General features: G+C 38.5%; 2 protein-coding genes across 2 annotated transcripts in view; one reads left to right on the plus strand and one right to left on the minus strand.

Moving 5' to 3' along the window:
• The window catches only part of EIF1 (eukaryotic translation initiation factor 1), a 273258-nt gene that overhangs the window by 205402 nt on the left and 40270 nt on the right, over positions 1 to 27586 (plus strand). The window lies entirely within an intron of this gene.
• On the minus strand, positions 403 to 27550 carry LOC113449413 (keratin, type I cytoskeletal 17-like). The gene is made up of 9 exons (XM_026720506.2): positions 27307 to 27550; positions 22437 to 22565; positions 19711 to 19793; positions 17736 to 17892; positions 9766 to 9927; positions 8107 to 8232; positions 7304 to 7512; positions 4324 to 4352; positions 403 to 1745 (listed from the first exon to the last, which is right to left on the minus strand). Exons 1-9 carry the CDS (start codon positions 27544 to 27546, stop codon positions 1648 to 1650), a joined length of 1233 nt encoding a protein of 410 aa, XP_026576291.1. The 5' UTR covers positions 27547 to 27550; the 3' UTR covers positions 403 to 1647.

The raw sequence follows: 27586 nt of genomic DNA on the forward strand, positions 1-27586 counted from the left end.
TTGCTCATCTTTTAGTCACTCGATTTAGCAAGGGGATACTAGCAAAACTTTGTCATTTTTATCCCAGTTCCCAATTAAAATAGCAAGAAAATGGCAGCAAATGGCTGTAATCAGCAGTACATGGATGCACTCCACAGAATATACAACATTGTGATAGAGTAGGTGGATTGCCTCTTTCCCAAAAATAGCAGAAAGCAGAACTGTGCAAAACTCCTTGTTGGCAGAAGAAACAGAAAATCGGCAAACCTCCATTTGGAACATTTTTCCCATTTTTTTTTTGTTTTAAAAAAACACTAGCAGCTTTTTTTTCACAGGCAAGACAAGACAATTGGTTTTTGAAGACAATTGTTTTAAACAATTTATTTTTAAAGAGAGAAATAAAAAATAATCATACTGAGCATCACCAACAGACTAAAAAAATTTAATGAAGAAAGAAAACCTAAACCATGCTGCAGTGCCTAAAATTAACTAAATATGACAAAATAGAAAGAAAAAAATGAATGACTGAAAAAAGATCCATATAATTACTATAAATAATAACATAAAATTAATTCTTAAACTTATCATTAAATTTAGACAATGAAGCAATATCCTGTGTCATCTTCTCATTTTTAGAATTGCAGACTTTTCAAAAACAGTCTCGTATCCTGCAGCTTAAAATCAGGAGAGTAAATTACTTTCCAAATACGTAAAATAATCCTCTTTGCCAAAGCTTTTCATGAAATAATAAAATCTGTTTTAGGAATATAGTTCAGAATGTAATGATGTAATTCTTAACTATAATATCTTTCCCCATAATTATAGCAACATATATATAGTAATATGAAGGCAAAACAAAGATATAAGTGGATAGCACCAAATCATTGATTTTCAAATTTCTCGTAACACCAACGTAAAAATTTAATGTTCATCCCCTTTAAGCATTTCTTAGTGTGTCTAATAAACAGGAAATAGTATTTTCTGATGATTTCATTTCATCTTTAAATCATATTTTATATTTCTTAATACCTGGATCCATTGATTCCCCCAAAATAGATATTCTAATGCTTCATGATTCAGATTATGCAGATAGTCCTCCACTTATGACCACAACTGAGTCCAAAATTTCTGTTGCCAGGCTAGATAATTGTTTAGTGAATTTTTTGCCACAGTTGTTAAGTGAATCTGGCTTCCCCTTGACCTCAGAAGGTCATAAAAGATGATCACAGGACCCCAGGATACTGCAACCATCATAACTATTAGTCAGTGTCCAAGGGTCTGGTTTTTGAACATGTGAGCTTGATGCTGCTGCAAGGGTGGTTAAATGTGAAAAACGATCATTAGTCACTTTTTTCAGTGCATTGTAACTTCAAATGGTCACTAAATGAGTGGTTTAATTTTGAGGACTACCTGTACTAATACAGAACCAAAGAAGACACATTATGTTGCATTGTGTTTTTATTGAGAAATTTAATTTAATAAAATTTAAGGACTTCAGATAATTCAAAAAGTCACAATCAACAGATATCTAGGCAAAAAAATGAAAGGCTCATTTATTTGCAGGCCAATTAAAAAAAAACTCATCCAGAGCTTCTATTCCCTTCCCCTCTTTCTCATCATCAACATCTCACTGTGCCACCAACACTGCTATAGGAAAGGCAGCATCGTTCAAAGTTGGTGCTCCACCTCCTCCACACGGGATGACACCACTTTGCCATCCACCAGTTCTTCAATGACAGTCTTCACCCGTCGGCTTACAGAAGGTTCTGCAAGGAGTGACAGAAGGCACCGGTATCAGGGATGGAGGGAAGAGAAAGACAGCATGGAATATCTAAGGTGTTAGGGAATGGATAAACCACAAAAGGGCACCTTTCCAGACTGTGATTATATACACAAATACGAACCAGAGCTGTCAACTGATATTTCAGCTAAATAGTTGTTTTGTTTACTCATATTTCACATTTTTGAACTACTCATCTTACTCAGAGAGATAGTGTTTTATAGCTTTTTTTATACCTGTTATGTCTTCAATTGGGATTTTGAAATGAATGTTACATATTATATTAGAGCCATGGTGGTGCAGTGATTAGAATGCAGTATTGCAGGCTAATTCTGCTGACTGCCGGTTGCCAGCAGTTCAGCAGTTCGATTCTCACCGGATCAAGGTTGGACTCACACAGCCTTCTATCTTTCCAAGGTCAATAAAACGAGGACCCAGATTGTTGAGGGCAATATGCTGACTCTGTAAACTGCTTAGGGTGGGCTGTAAAGCATTGTGAAGCGGTATATAAGTCTAAGTGCTATTGCGATTAAGAATCACACTTTGTACAAGGTTTGCTTTATACCACTTCAATCTTGTTCAATTTAAACATAGTATATCACATCTTTATTTTATCAGAGAGACTTAACCTTTACTGGAACCAGTTCTATTCTAAATATTCACCATCTAAAGCCACCATAATCATCCTATTGAATTTATCCATTATTAATTCTGTATTCTCAACACAGTTGAGTTCTGTTTCCCACAAAATCTATATATCTATACATGTTGTTGAGCCCCCAATTTTTTCCATACAGCTGTCAATCCATATTTATGATAGGAGGCTGCAAAAACTACATAGTACAAGTAATAGGTGATAGGCATTACTAACTATCCATTTGCTGGACATTACACTAGAGACACATATGCAGATCTCCACTTTAGCCATTCACTGAAGTTCTTTTGAGAATCCAGTCCTCTATGATTTATTCATGTTCAGATTGTCTTTAGAAGAAATTTTCTCTAGTTTAACTGTAAAGAATCCCTTATTATTTCATTGAATGAACCACTTCCTCAACATATAATCTATATTAAAGGTAGATACAAATATTTTGCTATACCCCTGACTATTTGTTATTTAAACACATCATCTTCAATAATAATAATAACAATAACAATATCTTCTCATCTAAATTAGGGAAAGGGAATTTTAGTCAATAATTGATAGACTTAAAGTAAAAAGACAATGTAGACAGTGTTAGTAGCACTCCCCAAAAAATTGTCATCAAAGTTATTTAATTCTATTTCCATGTCTTTTCCACCCGGTTCTCCTAATTTTTTTTAAAAAAATCCTACAAATTGAAATCTGTTACTTTTATGAGGATCTAGTAAAATAAAATAGCCCTAACTTTTGGCAAAGATGCCAAAATGGTTCTATGAGGGTCAAAGACAATATCATTATGATAGAAAAGTCTTATCATTAGTAGTCTTTGGAGATTATATCCCAGAGTTAAAATTATCCCATTATAATGTCTTTGAAGACTGACACAGCATGGGATGCTTTATTTATGTCCCATACTGCTTTTTCCACCAGTGGTTTAAGAATGTGTTTGATTACTCCACATATATCATACATACTAATTTTAACCACTCATTAAGTATATTCCAATTTAGCCTCCTTTCAAAGATGATGCCTGCCTTGCACAACATTGGGAATGGAACCATGATCCATGCAACATGTGTTCATATTGCAGTTCATCAAACAAATATCATATCTATAATAGCAATAGCACTTAGACTTATATACTGCTTAACAGCCCTCTATAAGCAGTTTACAGAGTCAGAATATTGCCCCCAACAATCTGGGTCCTCATTTTACCAACCTCAGAAGAGTGGAAGGCTTAGTTAGCCGAATTATCTTGCAATACTGCATTTTAACCACTACACCACTATAGCTAATAATCATCATCACTAGCAAATAATCATGGTGAATGGGATTTTATGTCAACGCTGAGATCTTTAGAGGATTCTTTCTTTAGGAGACATGATAATTAAGTAAGACTGAAACTAATTTAAATTTAGAATGAAAGTATGCCCTCTGCAGGATCAGCTAAAGATGAGTTGAACATAACAACACCCAGTAAAAAAAATCATTGTTAATTTTTACAGTGTGTGATGTAAAAGCAATACTCAGTAAAACTGCTAAAAGTTGAAGTCCAACACACCTGGAGGACACCAACTTAAGGAATGCTGTGACAAAGTCTGGAAACTGCTGATGTGCAAACTGAAAGTATAACTTGCATCACTGACCATGCTAACTGGGTTTCATGGAACTTGAATACAACTTTGGAAGACCACGGGTTAAGGAGAGGTAAACTGGGATATCCAAACCATTGCAAGACTCATTCCACTCTAGAAAAGATTCAGTGACTAAATAAAGTTTCCTTGTTAACAGTTTTCTTGTTATAGATCTGCATAAGAATCTCTGTCTAAAATTGCTGCACAATTATGAACTGATTTTCATTTTGTGTGCATGAATGTATATTCCCTATAGAGCAACCTCAATATCAAATTATTTAGCATACCTGGAGAAGTTGGTGGTTCAGATTCAGACCTAAAAAAAAAAAAAAAGAACTCCAGATCTGTAAGCAAGATTCTGGTTACCAAATTCTCTAATAAAGAGTCTGTGTGTAATGTTCACATTTCCTACTTGAACCCCATCCATTTCCCAAAGGAATGGCTCATGCCAGTTTAGTATTTTGGGAATTGCAGTCTCAATACAAGTATAATGTCAAGCTAGAAAAAGTTGGTTTACAATCAAATTACAGTTAATAAATAGTCTTTTCACAGGATAACTCTAGTAAACTTGGGGGGGGGGGCTTTAGCCCCTAGGCAATATTATTTATACACACACACACACACAAATATTTTGTTTATTAGTAAAAATAATACTGAATATAAAAAAGGTCAGGAATGAATGTACCAAAATCAAGCCACAGTTCTACAGTCTTACAGATCATAGCAGTATTAGTCACATTCAAGCAGACTTGTGGGAGAGCCAGCCACTCAGAAAAATGAAAGGCACCTGTGCTATTCTTGGCTTTTCTCTTTAGGCCCTCCCACCAGCAGCAGCGCAGATTTTGCCTATAAAAGCTGTGCTGTGAAAGAGCTGACAGTACATGTGGGGGAGAGAAGGAGGAGTGTTTGTGTGTGGAAGTAAAGCAGCCTAAAGCAGTCAGAAAAGAATGTTATTCTCTAGCCGCCTGCACAAATAGCAATAGCAGGAACTACAATAGCAGAAGGAAGAGTAGCAGTGGGAAAGGATGAAGATAATGAGTAGTGAATAATAGTATATGAGTGCTTGTATGTGTTGTCTAGGGACCTGCGTTGTGGCCTAGTCTTTTGGTGTTTGAGCCAGACAAATTAGGTATAGATTAAAATAATTTGTCACGGAGTGATAAAAGTGGAATATCTGCAGGGATGAAATTGGCTCAAACTCGAGAAGTTCATTAAGTACTTTGTATCAAAAAACAAACAAACCTTAACTCCAAAAGCAAAAGAGTTTGGCCCTTTCAGACATCGGACTTTGCAAATAATAACTAACATCCTGACTTCAGAAACTAGAGTCTTCACAAGAGTCTACACTAAACAGAGATGGGGGAAAAAATAAACCAGGAATATTCTACCTTAGACACAGAAGAGGCTGCTGCTTTGTTAGAAGCAGGTATCTACTTCATGTAATAAGCAAAGAAGACGGTAGACCAGCCAGAAAAAGAGCTAGGCTCAGATATTTGAAGCAACAGAAAGAGGAAACGTTTGTTAATTTAAAAAAAAGAGAAAGAAGAGCAGCTTTGGAGTGAGAAAGAGGAAAAGTAGCAAAAAGAGGGAAGAGTGAGGGCTAGAAAAGAATTTAGGGATCTCATAATCTTAAAGAAGTACAATCACTAGAAGGGACATATTCACATCTAGGATTTTCAGAACATGTTGAGAGGGAAGGTGGTTCCAAAGAGATAAAAATCCCTAACTTAACAGAGGAAGAAGATATAGAAGCCTGTATTACTATATTTTGCTTTGAAAGAGTTGCTACCTCTTGTAAATGAGAATGAAACTGAGATTGACCTGAGAGTGAACAGGTGGCCAGATTAGCCCCATATTTAAGAGGAAAAGTTCTAAAAGCCTACAATGCTCTTTCAGTTACTGAAGTAATGGATTATTATTATATTAAAGAGATAATTCTATACAGATGCAATGTAACTCCTTATAGGCAGAGATTTAGGAGCTACACATATGACAAACATAAAGGATTTGTGATTGGGAGCAAGATTGGAAGAAAATGTATGAGGCCAGATAAAAGATGCAAAGAATAAAATGGTAACAGAAGTTGTTTTAGCATGCAAGGTCCATATTGTCTGACATTTTATTTTATTTTTATTTATTAGCTACCCTGCCTTTTTCGACAAGCTTGAGGCTTGCATTGCATATAACATTTCCTCTACCAGCTTTTCCCACAAAAATAATTCTCCAGTGGCAGCTGGACTGAACAATATGATCATTCAAAACTACCCACAGGGTTTCCATGGCTGAGAGGTGATCTTGAAGCTGGTTTTTCCCAAACCTGGTTCAACAATTTAACCACATTATCTGGCATTCTAATCTTACAGTAACCCACCAGATTTCATGGGGAAGCTCAGAAAAACCATATTTTCCAATTTAATTTGTCCAGCCACTGATACATTGAGGACTATACTTGAGATAATCTGTAATTATCATTACTAGTAGCCATTGATACCTTACTTTCCAGGAATTTATTTGAAGTCATAACTGTTATCAAGCTGTGTTGCCTCCCATTGTTTGGTCTTTTAAAAAAATCTAAAAAGTCTCTCAAACTTAACAGTTCTTCTTCATAGGGGACTTGATCCAGCCTATGATTACTCTGGAAGCTTTATTTACGTGTTTTTGATTTAATTGTGTATTTATTAAAACATTTGACTAGTAGTGAACTACCTAGAATCTAAGGATAGTTTAGAAAATAGACAAATAATGCAACAATTAAATATATTATTTTTAAAACTTAAACAAAAATATGCTCCATCATTTCCAGCTTAGAAGTTTCTTTCCAAGTTGCATTCCACATGGGTTCATATAGTAAATTTATACAACACATACTCTAAAAGACTTTAATACCAAATGGTGACTACTGGCTGGAGATAGGCAAAGATATTTTTCTGTTCCATGCCACGTTCAGCCAACTAGTCTTCCTCTGGGAAATTCTATTTCACTCCTCTCACTCGCCACCAGGTTTCCCTTCTTCAACTGTCAACCAGCAATCCATGGCTGTCAGTGAATGGAGGAAGAAATCTCTCTTAGAGATCATTGGTTTAAAAATAAATTCTTCATATTCATTCAATTTTTTCCAAACCTCCCGATATTTCCCAGTTGAGTGCAAATGTTGCTGTTTGTTATATATAGATATCAGCACTTGCCTCCCCCACATCTAAATTGTAGGAATAGAAATAAATGGATCAACAAGCTGGACAGATGGCAGCAATCTTCCCTACTCCTTACCCTTCAAGAAGGCATTGGTAGGTTGCTATCTCCTGTTCCAGTCTGTTTTTAATATCCATCAGTCGCTTGTAATCCTCAGATTGGTTCTGGGCATCTGACTTCAATTGCAGAAGCTCTGCCTCCCGGGCAGCCACAAGATTACATAACTGTGACAACTCCAACCCATAATGGGATTCCACCTCGGCCAGGGTCCCCTCAAGGGCTCCTTTCTAGGAACAAAGAAAAAAAAATATTTTTGTTTTTCTGAAGATGCTAAGTCTAAAGATGCTTTGCAGGGCCCAGGAGAAGCAGAGGATAGATGGAGAGAATAGAAGATTGAGTCCAGTTTGCAAACATGACTTGCCTTCAAGGAGATATTATAGGAGCCCTACACAAATGTGTCATTGAGGATACCAGCTGATGGTGTCCACAGTAACCTGTCTTAGATTGTTTTAATAAAATAATTTGGAAACTTGCCTATTACAAGGAAAATATCTTGTACATAATCTTTATTTAAAGGAACATTTCAAGGCATTCTTAAAATATAAAAACAGGAAGCCTGACAGTCTCATGCTTGTAGAAATGACAGGCAGCATCTTAGAAGAGATAGGGTGGAAATCAGCCGTCTAAGTGGTAAACTTTGTGAACATTTTCATAACCTGCTCTAAAACTTCCAAATATGTCCATCAGTCCCCAACATTGAGGCATCCCTTCTTTGCGCCATGAGAGAAATAAATTTATATTAATTTTTAGGACAGTAAAACACCTCCTGCATTTGAGCTTTTAGCATCTAATCCACAAATTTGAAAATATTTGGAACTGACCATGCTCCAAAGAGACTGCAGCTCTATCTCCAAAGCCTGGGCCAGCCGTTTCAACTCCACCGTCTTCATCTGAGCACTCTGTAGAGCCTCATTGCTGACAGAAACCTCCTGATTGAGTGCATCACACTGTGAAAGGGAGGAGAAGTTACACAATAGATATCCTGACCATATTATAAAATGAGTCAGATTAAATTCTCTACTAAGGTCATTCATCTTTTGAGGCAATCTGTCCAACATTTTTATGGTTTAAATAATCCAGCCTAATGCAGATGAATGCTGTGCTTGTTTATGATATCATTAGTTTGGCTTCTGTTGGCTATGAAGCAGCAAAAAAAGTAAATGCAGAGCATTGATCGCAAGACCTTTAATTCTGCTGCCATTTATTGCCAATTTGTCCCTTAGCTGGTTTCTGAGATTTCATAAGTCTTATTACCGCCCAAAAATGTTTGAAGCCTAATCATAGCAGAAACATGGAGCTTTGGTAGTTTGAATGAAAATATTTTTGAATATTCTGGCAATGTGGAATGGGAGATGCTACAGAAACAGCTCTTCTTGGAAGCTGCATGTAAAATACTTGTCTTCTTAAAAAAGAATAATATATACGCTTGGGTCTCAAGGTTATTTCCCTCCTTGTCAACTTAGGTTGGTACTTCTGCCCAAATGTATCACTGAAATGCACCTGAATTGGTATCTGTATTGGATACAATCTTCACCATCATTATCATCATCATCCCCTCATCCTGTATTCCTCCCTTTAAAAAGAAATAGATACTTGGAATCTGAGTTACTAGGAGTATTACAAACAAGGGTATACGGGCTCTTCATGTTGTCCAGGCCATTATCATGACCTGCTGATGCCTGAAGCAAGATAGCATAGCTTCTGCTTCCATTCCATATACCTAAACACAGACAGTGTTTGGGCAATGAGACCACATTTTTAGTTATACCTGAAGGAAACAGATCAAATAGGGTATGAGGTGGAAAGTATTCTGGAGTTTCAGGCGGGACAGGCTCTTTCCCAGACAGCAGAGCTTTCAGGAAAGAAGAGGGCAAGTATAGATTCTCCCTAGCAATTCACAGAATATATCTATAGTTGTGCAGAGTATTGCTTTAGTCTGGCAAGATTCTATAAGTGAACAGCAATAAACTTTTTAGAAGTTGTTCCATACAGATATCAGTTGGACCATTAATTACATAGCACAGAGCAGTATCATCCAAAATCTCATTGCTACTCCTTGCATCTTACATCAGAGAAAATTGTGCGTGCATTTTAAACATAAAACATATATGCTTAAGATAAAAAACGGAAACTTGTATTTTCCCTTATTTCTATCAATCATATCCTCTTTCTCTGAGGACACATTTTATGGTGTAAAAGTAGCAACACAAAAAGGAGGAAATGACAGTTTTTAGGGTAAAGGCCTACAAGTGGTACAAATAAAAAATCTTTATAAAAATAAAAAATCAAAGAAGGGAAATACTTGAGAATAGCTTGTTACTATGTCATGAGAATTCAGTCAAAACAAATTTCTTCTAATTTTTACATTATGCTCTTTCTAGCTCGTACAGAGGTGTATAAGTTGACATAATGTTTGTATCCTTCCTCTTCTGAAAGGGGAGAGGCATTTTAGTATTTTGCTTTGCCAAACCTCTCCTCACCTGGGATTGGTGCAAAGCTTCAGCTTCCTGGCGGTTCTTCTGTATGACATCCTCGTACTGGTCACGGATCTCACTCAGGGTTTTTTGTAAATCAATGCCAGGCATGGAGTCAACCTCCACATTGACAGTGCCTCCCAGATGCGCCTGGAGAGGAGCCAACTCCTACAGAGTGAAAAAAAAGAGCTCAGAATGGATTAGTTTATATGTATTGGAAACCAGCAAAATTTCATCAGGGAAGGAACTGGATGGCAATGGATAGCAACCAGCAATGTCACAATAAAATATTAATTACATGAAATCAAATTAAATTGTCATAGGTGGGCCCTGGATAAAAAAAAAAGGTTGCATTTGGGAAATTAAGCGGTGCAACAGGCTGATTCCTAGCTCCTGCTTCTTCACTGAAGGATTTCAAAGACTGGATATTGTGAAGGAATATGTATTCTCTCCCTCCTGAGAATCTAGATCACATTCTATCCAATAGTCATTTGTCTGGGAGGTTTTAAGGCTTGCTGCCCTGGAGGGAGGGTTGGATTAGAAAACTTCTAAGATCCTTCCAATGCTAGGATTCTATGATTCTGTGATTCTACAAAACAATTGTGAGAGCATTCAGTCAACATGCCTTGTTTTATGCTTAATTTTATTTAAAATGAGAAGGTAAGCAAGGAACTGAAACCAAAGCAAGCAAAACAAAATAGAAAGAAAAATCCGGATTATACAGGGGTTCTAAAGCATTTTGAATTTGATTCCAAGATGCTTCAGAAACTGGGGAGGAGAGAAGCACAAACACCAGTCTGGAATGTTTTAAAGGACTGCTTCTTTTCCCGGATCATGAAATTGACTCCAGCTACCACATGTAACTGAAATATAAACTACAGTATGTAATGCAGCTCTGGGCTTCTTCACATTGCTTGCTTAAGCTACAAAACTTCTATGCCTATACCATCTGGAAATGAAACTGATTGTCAGATCCGCCACATACTAGACATGTATGAAAGAAACACCCTTAACTTCATTTGGTTTAAGTGATAGGTTCTTCTACTAAAGACAAGCAGTCGCAGTGAAAATAAAGCTAGATCTGAATATTCCCACACTAAGATTGTGTTATTCGCCTTTCCTTGCCCCTCTTCAACAATGCCCAATAGTATTCCATGTTGATGTTTTGGGAACCACTTTGATGCTTCACACCCCACAGTGTAGGTGTCCTTGGCAGCTGGCCTATTCCAGTTTGACACTTCTGATTCTTGTCAGCTTATCTCCCCTTCCCCCACCACTTCCATTTGTCTTCCTCATCTTAGCCTGAACCCAAATTTCTTCTCCTCCCCCGCTCCCCGTTTATGGCAGGATGTCAGTAAAGCAAAGAAGCTGAAGATGGCAGAGCTGACGTTCTGCCCTCCTTAACAGGGACATCAATCCTACAAGAAAAGGGCAAAAAAAACATAAAACAATTGGTTCGTTTTCTTTCTTTTTAATAATTTTATTAGGTATAATCTTTAAAAACATTGAACATGGTGGACTTCTTTAACATACATTTTTGTCGTTACATATTATATTAAGTACTCTAGAAGGATTTTATACATTTATATACATATATACATTTAATCTTTATACTTTTTAATTCCTTTCTATTATCTTTCAGGGAAATCATATAAACTCTTATATCCTTCCTACTTCTCCTTTAGTCCTTATTCCATTTTGTAAATTCCCTTTCATTTCCCTCCAGTGGTAAAATGTATTCCATATTATATAGTATTCTAACTCACCTTTATCCTTCAATTCCAATGGAATTCCTTCAATTCCATTTCAGCGCATTGTAGTATCTAATCTGTCACCCCGTCTTCCCTAGGGATTTCTCGAGCTTTCCAATTTGGGGGCAAACATCATTCTTGCCACCCTGATTACATGGATTATTAGATAGGTATCAGCATTACTATACTTCTCTGCCATGATTCCCAATAAGAACAACTCAGGTTTAGATTATTTTTAGCCCCATCATTTCCTCTAATCACAAATAGTCTGACATGGCACAACACGTGGTGTCACGGCTCCAACATGCCTTGGAGACATGACACACGGTTTCCCCTTTAAAGTTTATCTACAATTTCAGAAAAAGCAAAGGGACATATAGTCAACTCATTTAATCCTAAACCTTGATGTTGACCATTTCAGCTCTCCTTCTGTATCATTTCATTTATTTCAATATATTTAATGCACATATTCTATTAATTATTTCATTAATATTTAAACAAAAAGAGAAACTAATTCCATATATTTATTGCATTTATCTCTTATACATAAAGGAAAGAGCATTACCAAAAAATAACAATTCCATTTTCCATCTTATCAATCTATATGTCCCTACTTCACAACTACAAATTTATTTATGTTATTCCCCAGCACCTTACAGAATCCCCTCTCTAAATATCATTCAGCCATTATCTCTGTGTCTAGTTAAGCAATTTTTTAAAAAAATTCCATATTTCTTTGTCCCCAGATCCTGTTTCTTTTCCCTTCTTTCCCCTAGCATTTCCCCCTTTTTTATTTCACTCCAGTTTTTAACCCCCTCTCTATTTATAATTCCATTCCGCCCTTCGAATTTCTGCTGATTCTTTTCTTCTTTATTAATTTTCTGAATGTTTCCCTCTTTATTCAATTTCTCAAACCTCCGGTATTTATTTCCAACTATTTTCTCTTTCTTCCCAAATTCCTTTGTTTTCGATGGTAGTTAAAATAGGCCCCTTCTAAGATTAGCTCCTCCTCCTCTTCTGTCCTTTGCCTTTGTTGTTCATACTCTACAATCGTCTCTTCAAAAAGTTTAAAAACAAAGCCCAAAGTTTCACCTTTTTCTTGTAGAGTTTCTTTCATGTTTCCAAGTTCCATTTTTAATGTCTGAAGAGATATCGCCATTTTGCAGTTTTCTAATTAGTCCAAATAGTATCTTTAAAATTAATTTCCAACATTCCGCTTTTGTTTTCTTCTCTCAAGTTTTAATCCTCAACTAATCCGATGCCAAGTCCATATCAGAATCAACAATTAAGAATATTCATGTATCTTTCTTTGCTTCAGTGTTTCAATTTTTCAAAGTTCTTGTTTTATTGTATCAATTTTCCTTGTATTTTTAAAAAACAGGGTCTTTTAAAAGAAAATAAGTTAAATTCAACTCAGATGGCATTCTTTGTTCTAAGAAATCCTCTTTTCCTTCCCGATTATTCAGAGCTTTTTAAACCACAATCTCCCAAAAAGATTAAATCCAATTGATATAAATTTTCTCTTTAACAATCTATAGTTCCTCTCCCCTGAGAGATACTGCAAATTGAAGCAGTTGAAGTATTGAGCCCAACAGACCTGTTTCAGGGACAGCCTTCTGAGAGTTCTTAATACTTCCAGAGTTTTGTGGTCTCTCCACACCTTGAAAGGAGTTTTACTCCCCCCTAAAGATGTCTCCATGTTAAGAGTTCCCAGCATACTGCATAGGCTTCCTTTTCTCACAGTGCCCATCTCCACTCTATCTTGGTCAGTTTCTTGGATGTGTGAGCTAATGGCTGCAGGACTCCTTGGTCATTTTTCTCCAGCAATACTGTACCTATTGCCAGATCACTAGCATCCGTTTCGGTGACAAAGGGTGTATTCAGGTCTGGGTACTATAGCACAGGCTCGACTATGAACAAGTGCTTGAGTTTTTCAAACACTGTTTGGAATTCCATTGTCCACTTTAGCAGTTGGCTAGATTTAGATTTCCCTTCCCCTTTGGTTTTCAAAAGATAGGTGATGGGCAATACTATTTGGGGTGAAGGATGAGATGAATTGGCAGTAAAAATGTGTGCATCCCAGGAAACTACTATTGCTTTTGGATGCATGGTGGAGCCCATTCTAAAACAGTTTGCACCTCTATCTCTATCCCCTCATGGGAGATCCAATATCCCAAACAGTCAATTTTACTCTTGTGGAATTCACACTTAGAAAGTTTAGCATACACTTGGATGGCATGAAGTTTTTTGAGCACCATTCCAACTAGTTTCATATGTTCCACCATAGTTTCAGTGTAGATAAGAATGTCTTCTAGGTAAACTAGGATTCTTTTATATAGGTGCTCTTGCAGGATCTCATTAATCAGCTGCATGAAGATGGCAGGGGCTCCCAGTCCAAATGGGAATACTTGGAATTGAAAGCAACCTAAAGGACAATTAAACATGATTTTCCATTTGTCCCCCACTTTAATCCTTATGCAGTAGTACACCTCTTTCAAATCCGGTTAAGTAAAAATTTTCCCTTTTGCCAAGTGGGCCAGCATCCCTTTCATTACAGCTAGGGGATAGACATTCTCAACCCACATTGTATTTAGCCCGCAGTAATTCATGCATAGATGAAGTGACCCATTTCTCTTTTCCTGGAAAGTGGGGTGTCCACTTGGGGTTTGGCCAGTTGAATGAACCCCCACTGCAGGTTTTTGTCTATGAATAGCTCCTCAAGTTTTCTCAAGGCCATTGAATACAGTTCAGGCTTAGAAGGTTTGGCCCACAGCAATATTTCTATGGAGCAGTCCATGGGATGATGAGGAAGGAATGCATGCATTCTTTGGGGATTCAGGAGTGCACTTTGGAGGGGCCCCCATCGTACTCTCAATTTCTCTCTTTGCCTTCCCACCAAACAGTGTAAGATTGTATTCGGCCTGTTTTCTTTTGGGGTTCCTGGAGATATCTTCCACTGAATCTTTAATATCCTTCTCCTCCAATTTACATAGAAGTTTCATTTAGGAGCCACGCCAATTCTAATATGAGGGGTGTCCATGCCTGGTGCCACAATAAATCTTAGGATTTCTTTATGGGACCCAATCCTCATCTTTATCAGTTCAATAACAAATGTTGCATGCCTTCCCTGCTACTGACTGTACAGCTGGCAGAAAGCCACAGGTACTTTAGGTTCCTTGAGTCGCAGACCCAGTTTCTCGATTAAGCCAGGGCTGACCGAGTCCAGGAGGACAACCAGGGTCCCCTTATCTCCCAAGGAAGACACCATCAGTTCTATCGGGATAATCATGGGTATCATCGGGTGACTTACCAAGGGGTGTCATCTGTGTCAGTGTCACTTTCCACCAGGCTGCTGGTTGATGTTGCTATTGCCAAGTGATGGGGTGAATTCAATGACCTCCTCTCTTTCTAGAGCCATCTCCAAAGTCCTCAGGGTTGCTTTTCCCATTTTCTTTGAGAATCTAGGGGTGGCCTTTTGAGTTGGGGTGGCCTCTTACATTGGGTGTGATGATCAGTAGTCAGCTGCTTGGTGCCTCTCTTTTCTGCATTTGAAGCATCCAGGAACAGTGATGTAGGCTTGGGCCCCTTCCCCAAGCTTTGGGGTTTTCTTCTTCTCTGATGGGAACCTCCACCACCCATGGTTGGGGAAATTGTGAGATCAGACTAGGTTGATTTCAACTTCTTTGGCTTACCATCCATGGAGAACAGCCCTGGAGATGTAGGTATTATAGAAGTCATCATTCGGCCCATCTTGGAAGAACTCTATCAGCATGTCTTGTGGCCAAGTGATTAGTCTGCATGCCAGGCTCTAAAATTCTTGGGTGTAGGCAGTCACAGGTCACTGGCCTTGGATTATTACAGTTTGACACCTCTGGTTCTTACCAGCTTTTTCTTTCCCTTCCCAGCCCAAGCTTAACTTCCCCATTCCTCTACCACCGCTACACTTTTCAATTTATGACAGGATGCCAGTGAAGCAAAGAAGCTGAAGGTGCAGACCTGACAAAGGCTTAAAAAGTCCCTGTCCCAAGTTCATTGCTTTCTTCTACTTGTGGCCAGCATGGTCTGATGTTCTGTCCAGATCACATTTACTATGGCCCCTAATTGCTGGATTCCTCTTCTTCTTTACCCCTCCTAGATCAATACAACATCACATTATTTTCCCCATCACTTGGACTAGAAAAGGAAAGTGATAGTCTCATCAATTTCAGTTAAAAAGGAAAAAAAGACACATGAAGAGTTTCACAAGTCTATCTATGAAATAGTTCAAAAAGAGTGTTCATTCTTACCTGAAGCGCATCTTCTAGATGTACAGGAGGAGAATCCAAAGCGTGGGTAGTCTCTGCTTCTTTGCTTGAAGACTGAGTCAATCAAAACTTAGTCCTGTCTCCTTCCACTACGCATGCTCAGTTTTTGATGAAGGCTGATGATTGACTTGGAGATTTCTTGGTGCTCTTTCTTGACTGTTCTGTGCTCAGGACTGACCTTACTTGGGTGGGTTTAAATTCTCCTCCTGTACAACTGGGAGATGCGTTTCATGTAAGAACCAATGCTCTTTCTCAGTTGTATGGGTCAGAGAATCCAAAGCATGAGACATACCCAAACTAGTTGTCCTAAGGGTGGGCTATATCCTGGTCCCGAGCTTCCACCTCCGTGTGAACTCTTTGTATTACTCTCATTCCAAAGGATGTCTCCGCTGATGCGAAAGTATCCAGCTTATAGTTCCTGATGAATGGAGATGGTGATGCCCACATTACTGCTCTACAGATATCTTCAATCAGGGCCTGTGTATTCCATGCCACTGTTGTGGCTTTGCTCCTGGTCAAGTGTGCCATTATTTTACCCAGCAGTTGTAATGACTGGCTTTCGTAAGCCTTTGCAATACATGTTCTGGTCCACCTGCCTATGGTGGATGGTGAAACCTTTTGGCCTAAAGAACTTGGTTTAAACAAGATGAACAATGCTTCTGTTTTTCAAATGGGCCTTGTTCTCTTAATATAAATGCATATTGACTCTCTCCGTTCATGGCTTCTGCCCCTTCGCTTCACTCACAGTTTGCTGATTTTCTCTTTTTCTAAACTTGAAGAATCCAAAGCGTGACTACTATTCTCTTTTTTTCCTCTGAGCGCTCTCTCCTCGTGTCTTCTTTGCATGAAGACTGAATCAAAAACTGGGCATAAACAAGCAAGGAAGCAAAGACTACACATGCTTTGGATTCTCAGACCCATACAACTGAAGAAGTCCAGCTTTTCACAGTTACACTGGTTTTTAAAAATGGTAGTGGAAGCCAACGATCAGTGAAAGTAGGGAAGGCAATGTTTTAACCATAGGCCAAAATAACTAATTAGATAGAAAGGTTTGTCTATATTTAAAAGAAGAACAAGTGAGGCAGACAGTAACGTGTCCCATAGCAGAAAAGAGTGGGCAGATGTGTCTCCAATGGTTGGTCAGGAGAGGATAATATCATGCATTCTTAGTCTGTAGCCCTTGTATTACAAGATATGGATCAGCACTATGACTTTCATGGGTGCAAGATTGAAATTCAAATCATGTCAGCATAATTTACTTTCATTGCTTTTTAATACCATTTTCCCTCCCACCTACGCTTCCAATCCTGCCTTTGAAAAAAGTATTTTTCGGCTGTTGAGCATGTTAGTCTTATTGTATTACTATAGCCCTGCCTAAATATTATAAAACATAGGTGAAAAAATTCAGTAGGGAGAAAGTAAATAGAATGTTCAAACTATTTTCATATTCCTTACTATTTAGTAAGTAGGACTGTGCAACGCTTAGGGTTCATAAGATAGAGGATGCATTGGAACACACAGAGGCATCTAGTCATACCTCTCAACAACTCCTTAAAGCAACTGCTTCTTTTCCTAGAATGAGTGATTGCTTTTTGCAGTAGCAGAGCAATCCTGGAAAATACTGCATTTGTTTTAAAGAATTGCCAATAGATGCAATTCTTACATGTATTATGAAACATCTTTTCACCTTCAAATTGGAACTTTGTGTAGGCCCATTAGGAAAAAAAAAGATTTTAACCTGTGTTCCTTATTACTTAGATTCCAAACTAACAAAAGGAAACATGATAAACATTTGTACTCCAGCAGCCATGTAATTAAAAGAACTATTGAAGCACTGTGTGGCTCCAACATTTATCCAGGAAATGTAACTTAACTTGCATAATATCATAGACAAATTTCACACAGCTATATCCATATTTACCTCCTTGTGGTTTCTTTTGAGACAGGCCAACTCCTCTTGGAGATTTTCAGCTTGTACCTGCAAGCTAGCTCGACTTGCATTCATTTCTTCTAGGGCCTTACGCAGCCCCCCAAGGTCTCCCTCCAAAGATAGGTGCATGGCTACCTCAGATTGCAGCCTACAAAAGGCAAAAGGGTCCTCAAAGCACATTTCTAACTATGGTTCTTGATGGCTACATAACTGAGAACATCAAATGCTTGCTTCTCTAGTCACTGTTGAAGTCAAGGACCTAGGTCTCTTCAAAGCAAAAAACAATGGTCGTACCCAGATCTCTTTTAGTTAATCTCTTTTGGCTAGAGTTCAGAAGGTATTAGATCTAAGGACAATTAAAGAGATAAAAAAGACCACATCTCATTGCCCAGTCTGAGCTTCTATCTCATGCTTTCTCTGTTTCCCAAGCTTAACGCATGCTTCAATTTTTGTAACTACTTCTTCACACCGTCCACTACAGAGGGTCATATATCTATAGGAAGAAAGCTATGGAATATATAAAGTCATCTTCAGTCCAATTTGTAATCAATCATGGAAATCATGTCTGGTTAGAGATACATAGAACATGCAGAAATCAAGATTTCCTAACAATTATAAATATAATGCCATATTTTTAGTTTGGATACTCAATCAGTTAGTAGATCTCCAAAGCCAATACACAGAAAGAAAGGAAAAGGAAAAGGAAAGCATTAGCTGAAATATATTAGCAATTTTTCCTAAACAGTCTCCAAAAATATTGAAGAATTGGACTGGAACAAACATTTCTTTAAATAACTGAGTAGATTTACAAAATAAAGGTCTTGGAATGAGTTATATTTAATAGTAGACTGTTTGGTCATCATTTCAGAGATATTTCCTTACCAGATTCCTCAATACCAACAACAATTTTAATATACTTGAAAAGTTCTTAAAAATACAAGGATATGTTCAGCAATGTATTTACCTTGAAATTAGCCCATATTGAACAATATAGCACAGTCAAGCATCAGAAGTTAACCATAGGGAAGGTTTTATCACATTTTGCATTATGTCATAAATGCTTTATAAAATTTGACAAGCTTCAATGCCACACTAGTCATGGGTCCCAGATTCTGGATGCATTCTATAAATTAGTCCTTTTCAGTTAACTTGGATGAAAAAGTTTTGCCCTGTGATGCACCGTTTCACCCAATTACAGTCAAGAGAGTTAAGTATCATAGAGATCTTGCAAGTCAGCCATGGGAAACTCAGGTCCACTATTTATGAATAAACCAGAATTAAATGGATATGAAGTCCCAAACATGATACTTAAGATCACCTGTGTGTTTATGCATACCTGCCACTAGGCTTTACCTGATATATACAGTGCTGAATCCCAAGGGTAACTATACTGTGATCAACATATAAGAGAGGTGTGAAACTGGCTGATTTGCTTTCAAATGTAGACCAGAGTGAAATATGAGCATCCTTGCACAGAATTGTAATAAGTAGTTTGAGGGGGTCATTTTAATTTTAATTCTTTCCTATTAGTGATAGCTTTTCAATAATCAAACTTTATTTAAGGGCACAACTAATCTATCACATTAATGTGCTGACCTCTGTGAGTTGGTAGAAAAGTATGTCACAATCAATGATAAATGATAATTGAATAAGGGGAAAAAATCCTATCTAATTAGCATTTCACTTTTTTTTTTCTACAGCATGTATAGCCAGCAGCCCAGGCTTTGCTTGTTATCAGCTGTAAATAGCTGCTCACATGGAAGGGGGGAATAACCATGTTTTTACCTTGTACCTGTTTACCTAAATCGTTAAGAAATCATTTAATATTTTCATCATGTCAGGATGCCAAGAAATAAAGACACAGGTACATGGCTATTTTTTTTTAAAGTTAGGAAACCTACTGTGAAACAAATTGGCTATGTGTGTGATGAAAAAGTAAAGGACAACATCTATTAACTAAACTTACTTCACCCTGAAATCATCAGCAGCAAGTTTGGCATTATCGATCTGTAAGAGCAGTCCAGCATTTTTCAAAGTCTCCTTTTGAATCTATGGGGGGTAAATTTCAAAACATTATCAAATACCATTTAGCAAGGAAATTGTTAAATAAGTATACTAATTATCCAATTCTGATTAATGTCAGTGAAGGACTCCAGGATAACAGATGGGTGCAATACATGATTCCAGCTTGTTTTAATTTATTTAGGGTATGGTATCTATAGAGGTCATGCAATCACTCATGTACAACACTAATAAAACACATTATACGTACATATACAAGTGTAAGTTTAAGTAAAGTACTAGCAGGTGAGACATTTATGACTGTTGCAATGTTGAGAGAAATTGCAACCAATTGCAAATTCATTAGCCATGAAGAGGCAATGTGGCAATGAGAGATAGGCTCGTTTTGAGTTTAAGACACCTACACCTATAGAGCCATTTATTAGATCAGCCTGGCATCACATTCCAAGCCCCACCAGGGCAACCAAGTCCTTACAAAAGAGGAGCTACTCATGGAATTCACAGATGTCTTCAATGGGAGTCTAGGCAAGTACAGGGGAACCCCTATCTCTTTCAAGTTAGTCCCCAAAATTACCCCTATTAAAATAAAGCCGTGAAGGGTCCCTTTTGCTGTCCGGTCCAAAATTGATAGCCAATTAGACAAATTAATTGCCCAGGGAATTTTGGAGCCAGTTGTTCATGCAAAATGGGAGATACCCATTGCCACGCCAGTCAAAGCAGATGGTTCAATCCATATCTGCGTAGACTATAAATGCACAATCAACAAGGCATTTCAGCAGCATGCCAATCCCTTGCTGGTTGTACAGTATTTATTACATTCCCTAGGAAAGGGCAGAACTTTTGCAAAGCTTGATCTAGCCAAGGAGTATCAACAACTGCTGGTAGATGATGCCATCATAGAGGCACAAACCATTGTGACACACAGGGGGCATTTAAATGCCGCAGTTTGATGTAAGTGTGGTGCCAGGACTTTTTCAAAGCTTAATGGAATGCCTCCTACAGGGCATTCCAGGGGTGGTACCATACTTTAATGATATCCTTGTGTCTGTGAACAACAAAGAAGAACTAATCCATAGAATAGTCCTGAACTGATTTCAAAAAGCTGGACTCAAAGTTAAGAAAGAAAAATGCCAAATTGGTGTGCCACAAGTCAAATTTATGGGATTCATAGAGGAATGGGTTGCTATGTGCATGCCTTGCCAGGAATCTAGTCTGGTACCACCCACCGCACCTACACATGAATGGGAAACCCCAAAGTCACCATGGTCATGGGTATACATTGATTTGGCAGGACCTGTACAGGGCAAACACTCCTTATAGTTATAGATGTGTATTCCAAATGGCTTGAAGTAATAATCATAACCAACACAACAGCAGAAGTGGTCATCAAAGCTTTGCGGAGACTCTTCTCCACCTACAACCTACTGGACATTGTAATATCAGACAATGGGCCACAATTCATTGCAAAGCTATTTGAAACCTTTCTAGCAAAACAAGGAATCTGCCATGCTTTGTCTGCGCTATTCCATATGGCCACAAGTAGTCAAGCACAGAGAGTAGTCAACCAAAGAGATGCTTGCCTAGATGGGCCCAGAAGATTGGCAAGCTAAAATTAATAAGTTACTACTTGTTACTACACATAACCCCTAGCATCATCAGAAATTGCTAATGGGCTGCAAACTAAGATTGCAACTGGACAGGTTACACCCAAATTACAATGCAGAGGTACCCACTGATTCAACCAGCCAGTGCCAGTCATTTGGCATAGGGGATTTAGTCTGTGCCTGCAATTGTACCAGTGATGCTGCCTGAGTACTGGCCAAAATAATCAATGTTACAGGTCCCCGATCATACTGAGTAGAATTAGAGAACAGTAAGATCTAGAGGAGGCATGTTGATCAACTCTGGGGACAATTAGGACACTCTGACCTAAGACAATCAGAAGAAGAACTGTCTCTAATAACTAAAAGCCCTGAAAAGTCAGAAAACCAGTATGAAATTACATCTACACTAAACTCAAGCCCAAATGTTCAATGCACCCACCCACCTGAAGAACCAGGAGTCCAGAAGTGAGTCTCTGAGAAGCCAGTTCTGGAGGTGTCAGCCACACCCAGTGAGAACTTCCAGGCATTTCCATTGCCTGACTCCGGAGCAGCAGCAGATCTGACCTCTCAGGCCACCACTGCTGAACAGACTGAGCTGTGCAGGTCAGGTTGCAACTACCATAGCCCCACCTACCTGTGTGACTACATCAAGTAAACCTCACAGATTGGGTAATGCTCTTTCCAAGAGAGGAGGGATGTTGAATATTCAATGAGGAGTGAAGTCTGGAACAAAGACTTCACTCCAGTCCACCGTCTTGGCAGAAAAAGAATTATTTTAAAATCATTGGTTCATTTTCCAGGTGAGAAAATGAAGTAATCTCTTTTAAAAGAGGGAGTTATCAGATAGGCACTTCACTTCTATGTACTGGTCTACTCAATAAAGAGTTGTTAGTCACTAGCTGGAGTTCTGCATCTTCAATCAACCCAACTTAACAGACATCATCTTGATCTCTTCCTCAAAAACAAAATATTTCAAGACAGTCCTGTTTCAGGTCACTAATACATCCTGTGTCTAAGTATATTTTCCCTAACAGGAAAAAAGAAAAAAAACATTTCAATATAATACCTGGGATTTCAGCTGGGCCATGGTATTGAAATAGGCACTCATATCAGGGGTACCAGTTGATGCTCGTTTTGTGTAGAATTCTTGGATGTTCTGCTCCAGTTGAAAGTTAGATTTCTCAAGGGACAGCACCTTGTTTTAAGGAAAAGAAAATGAAAGAGAATTTGAATATCAGAATAAAGAATAGCTTGCAGAATCCTAAAATCTCTAGATGCGCTTTAGCTATTTGACTTTAGTATCATCAAAAGCAGGGCTGGGATTCAAATTTCTTAACAACTGGTTCTGTGGGCGTGGCCTAATTTGTGGACATGGTTTGGTGGTCATGTGACCAGGTGGGATGTGGCTTGGTGGTCATGTGACTGGGCATGGCCAACTCAAAGTCACTCACATGGAGGGGCGCCTCGCCATCCAGTCCTCACTTCATCTTTCATGTTATGGTGAGAGAGGAAGCTTTTTCAAAGTCACCTTCCCCTTGATACTAGCCAATAAGATGGGATTTTGCTATCCAAAGATCTGATGGACATTTCCAAATATTGTTTATCACCATTCTCTTGGAAAGACTGGATGGAGAGATTTATAAAGAATAACAGAGTTGGAAGAGACCTTGGTGTTTTTTTAGTCCAACCCCTGCTGAAGCATGAGACCCTATACTATTATGGACAAATTTCTTTTTTAAAAACCTCCAGTGATGGTATATCCACAATTTCTGAAGGCATCCCATTTCTCTGATTAATTGTTCTCACTATCAGGAAATTTCTTCTTGTTTCTAGGTTGGATCTGTTAGATAAATTTCCATCTCACAGTTACTTCCAATTGAGCCAGGCACCATCTATTCTATACATTTTTTCTTGCCTGTGTAAAATCTTATTTTATTCTCCATTAAATATTTTAATTGTTCTACAGTGGTATTCAGTTTACTACAATGATTTTTGCAAAATGCATTAAAGCTTGAAGAATACATCTCTGCTTATACTGATAAAGATTATTCTTTTTGAACATTAAAGCAAACAGTCAAGCAAATGTTTCCAATCCTTCAATTGAAAACACATTTGAAAGGTATTTTCAAAGTAGTCAGCTAGTGGATATCTTTCTCTTCTCCTTTATTTAATCTTGCTGCTTTATATATTTTTTCCTTTGGCCTTATTGCAATATTCCAAAATTTCCACAGATCCTTCACAAAGAACCATTTCTAATTTAACTGGAATACAAAACAATCTTTCTGGTCTGGAATTCCTTGACTCACATCACACCCCTCAGCTCCTCAACACTTTTCAATGTTTTCTTTTCCTTTCTGTTATGTACAGAAATGTGCTTCTCTTTTACTGCTCTTTTCAAATTAACCCTCCCCAGATGCCTACACCTGCATTTAATTCAAGTAAACTCAAAAGACAATACTTCTTTCCTAAGTTGTCAAAATGGAAAGTGCTCCAAAGAGAGGGTGATATTAGCAATTCATAAACATAATTATCTTGCTCTTAGAAAAGATGGGGATTTAATGAACTATTTAAGCAATGCATGATAAACTGCATAGCACCAAAAGGCAGATGAGTTGCTCATTGAGACCAACAGTGATACAAGCAAAAATCAGTCTTGTTAGGAAAGGCTGTCTAATAAAAATGTACCCAGGTCTTCTCTTATTATAAAATCATCCTGAACAGCTGTGGAACTTCCTCCCCTCCCTCTTTTGGGAAGATTTACTAACAACTTCCAGCCAAGTTCGCCCTGCAGTCTCACCCATCCCCACTGGCAGTTCTTGCCTGGGCAGTAGTTTGGCTTTACCTTGTCCAACCTTCCCCCCGTGGCTGGTGGCAGAGGGGAAAGCCAGCCCCCTAAGCTCCAGCAATGCCCTATGTGCAGAGTCCCCATCTGGGGCTCTCCATACCTGGGGGTGTGGCGGGGATGGCGGTGGCATGCTCCAGTTGTTTTCATCGGCGAGAGGGGCTGCAGAGAAGGCAAGCGGTGGTGGCGCATCCCAGAACTTCCCAGCAGTGGGGAGTTTTCTTGGGCAGCTTCAGCATCAGCAGAGCACACCAGGGTGGCAATGGTGGGGTGTTTCCCCGGGGGGGGGCATTCCCCAGGCCGGATCCAGCCACGTCAGCACCAGCGGGAGAAGGAGAACATTCCCTTCTCTCCCAGCCAGCATCCCACCATCATGGCCCCATGGCAACTTCTTCATGACCAGGGGGAAAAGGAGAACATTCTCCCAGCCAACACTACCTTGGGCATGCGGTGTGGGGGACAGCTAGCTAGCTAGGTCACAGTGACACAATCCAGGCAAGCCCAGGGGGCACAGCAGCCTAGGCTGTCCCAGGAGTCGCCTCGACCAGGGCTTGCTTGCCCAGGGAGATCAGGGCTTCAGTGGAAGGCAGGCAGCAATGGTGGGCAAAGATTAGCAAAGGTTAGCAACGGTGGATGAGATGAGGAATAACTGGGCAGGGCGGGGCAACTGGGCGGCCAGGAAGGGGCGTGGCCAGCCAGTGGCACAATTTATCAGTTCTCTGAACTGTCTGCTTTGGAATGAATAGATAAATGGATAGTTCAACAGATACACAGACTGACTTGAATGAATAATTGTCTGACTTCCCTAACTGAAGCAGGGGTGGGATTCTACCAGGTCGCACCTATTTGGTAGAACTGGTTGATAACATTCTAAGCAGTTCAGAGAACTGGTTGTTAGAAGAAATGACTAGCCTAATCCTGTAAGGAAGGCAGGAAGGAAATATTCTGGTGTTGCTTACAGAAACTGCCTCTCTGTTAACCCTTACTACATTCTTGGCAGGACTAGACTTCCTGTCTCAGGAGCATCTCTGGAGGTTTTTTTCCCTCCTTTGCTGGTACTTTGCTTGTGTGGAGTGACCATTCAAAGTTACAATGGCACTGAAAAAAGGGACTTATGACCACTTTTCACACTTACGACTGTTGCAGCATCCCCACAGTCATGAAAGGCCAGGGGAGGAGATGTGTGCCTCAATGTGAGTGATATTGAGTTGGCCACGCCCAGCCAATAACATGACCACCAAGCCAGGCCCACCAACTTAGCACGCCCACAGAACTGGTTGTTAAAAAAGTTGAATCCCACCCCTGAAAGACGGAATTAAGGGGAGAAGAAAATCAGCCCTTCCTTCCTCCTGCAATTTTCTTTCCTTGATCACACCTTTAACTGACTATAAGGAGGCTTTATTTTCCCCCAGCAATGGCTAGTAATGCCATTGGAAATCCTCCGTGGGGAAATGGCTTTACTCAGGTTGATAAGAATACAGAGTACAGAAAGGGAGGGAAAAAGTAAGAGAAAGAGACCTTAATCCTATACTTACCTATTGATCAATCCTAGGTTGGTTCCAGTTTGAAATTTGGATGTAGAAAGAATGATAATGAGAATACTTTGTCCTTTTAAAAATCAAACACGATTCCATGTTCCCATATTGAGATAGTGGATTGTAATCTAGTCAGTTGTTTCTGCACTGGAGGATTAATTATACTTCAAAATCCTCTATTTTTCTCTGTTAAATGTTCTGGGTTAATTATTGCCCCTTCTAAAACCATGTTTAGATTATAGCTCTTAAAGAGGCTCATAAATTGAGAAAAATGTCAAGAGATAGTGACAGAAGTTGTTAGAAGAGTAAAACAAGAGATTCTAATTCATGTAGACATAGAATATCATCTCTATGGTGAGAAGACAATTCCACCTTGGATGTTGTCATGCTAATGACACATTGCATCAAAGTGCAATCAAATAATGTTTCTGTGATAGCAAACACATGGAGTTCAGGGAAAACTATACTTTGCATACCCCACTTCTATCTCAAAAAAAGATGATGTACCAGACCATTTAAAACTGCAATGACTGGCCATTGCAAATAACTACAATTATTGCAAATAACCTACAATTTCCTTGCTAACTTCTAAATTGTTTGCATTCAGTGTCTCGCTTATAACTTTCTGCAATATAAAGCAAAGAAAATAAATCTTACATAACTAAAGAATTTTACCACAAAAATCAGTGAAACACAAACCATAATCACTTATAGAAATGTATTTATTTATTGTTAGTCCATAAGCTCAAATAATTATCACTGTGCTGTGTTCTAGAGTACCTCTGTTTCACACAAGATGAGGTTTTCTAATGGAAGGTATAAGGTTTGATTTTGACGGCAGATGTATGGGGATGTTGCCTTAGAGCACCATGAAATATGATTTTACTGTTAATACTCCTATCTTCTTTTTGTGTTTATTTTTATGTTGTGAGCTTCCCAGGGTTATATGCCCCCAATCTCATATAAAAACAAAGTTTATTCAATAAATAAAACCATTAAATAAAGCAGATCAGAATGCTTCAAAAAAAAAAAAAGATCTCCCATAGCCTGCCAGGGTTCCATTGTAGATCAGGTACTTTGAATTTTGTTTTGAAATATACTACTAAATAAAGTGCATTCAAAGAATCTTGACCCTTACTCAGCTTTGCAAAATTAATCCTTGGGTATTCACTGGTGTGCTTGAACAGATAGAACACCCATGACAGAAACAAAGAAAAATTCTTGGCTTTTGACTCTATTCTTTTCTTCTTATCCTCTCAAATCATGCTCTTCCATAATTTTCTAACAAACATTGTCTTTCTTGGGTAGAGGAAGGGATATGAACTAATAATTTATCTAAACATTTATCAACATCTTTCCTTTAGCACTGAATAATTGGATATAACAACATGAATCTTTCTTCCAGAAAAAAATGGTAAAAGGTTTGTCACTTAGCATCTTCCTTCTCAAGTAGCAGTCTTATATTCTTCCATATTCCACAAAAACAGAGGTAGATATACCTTTATAGTATTACTTTTTCTTTGACATTGTCATTAGGAAAACATTATCTGATTACTTACTTTGTCTAGGTAGGCAGCCAGACGGTCATTCAGATTTTTCATGGTGCCCTTTTTATTCATGTCCAGAAGATTTGTTTCCGTCAATGCTAGCCCATCACCAAATGACAGTCCAGCCATGTCCCCAACAACCCTGTGGATACTTGGCACTGCCTGAGACCTGCCCAAGGCAAGCAGACGTCTTCCCCTGGGTCCCTGCATGCTTCCAGATGACATGCTGTGGCTGGAAAAAGTAGTAGGCATGGTTTCACCTACAGAAGCAGTGCAAAACAAAAGAGTAAAA

The sequence above is a fragment of the Pseudonaja textilis genome, chromosome Z, assembly GCF_049901715.1.
Source record: "Pseudonaja textilis isolate UNSWEBS1 chromosome Z, rPseTex1.2, whole genome shotgun sequence".
Lineage (NCBI taxonomy): Eukaryota > Metazoa > Chordata > Lepidosauria > Squamata > Elapidae > Pseudonaja > Pseudonaja textilis.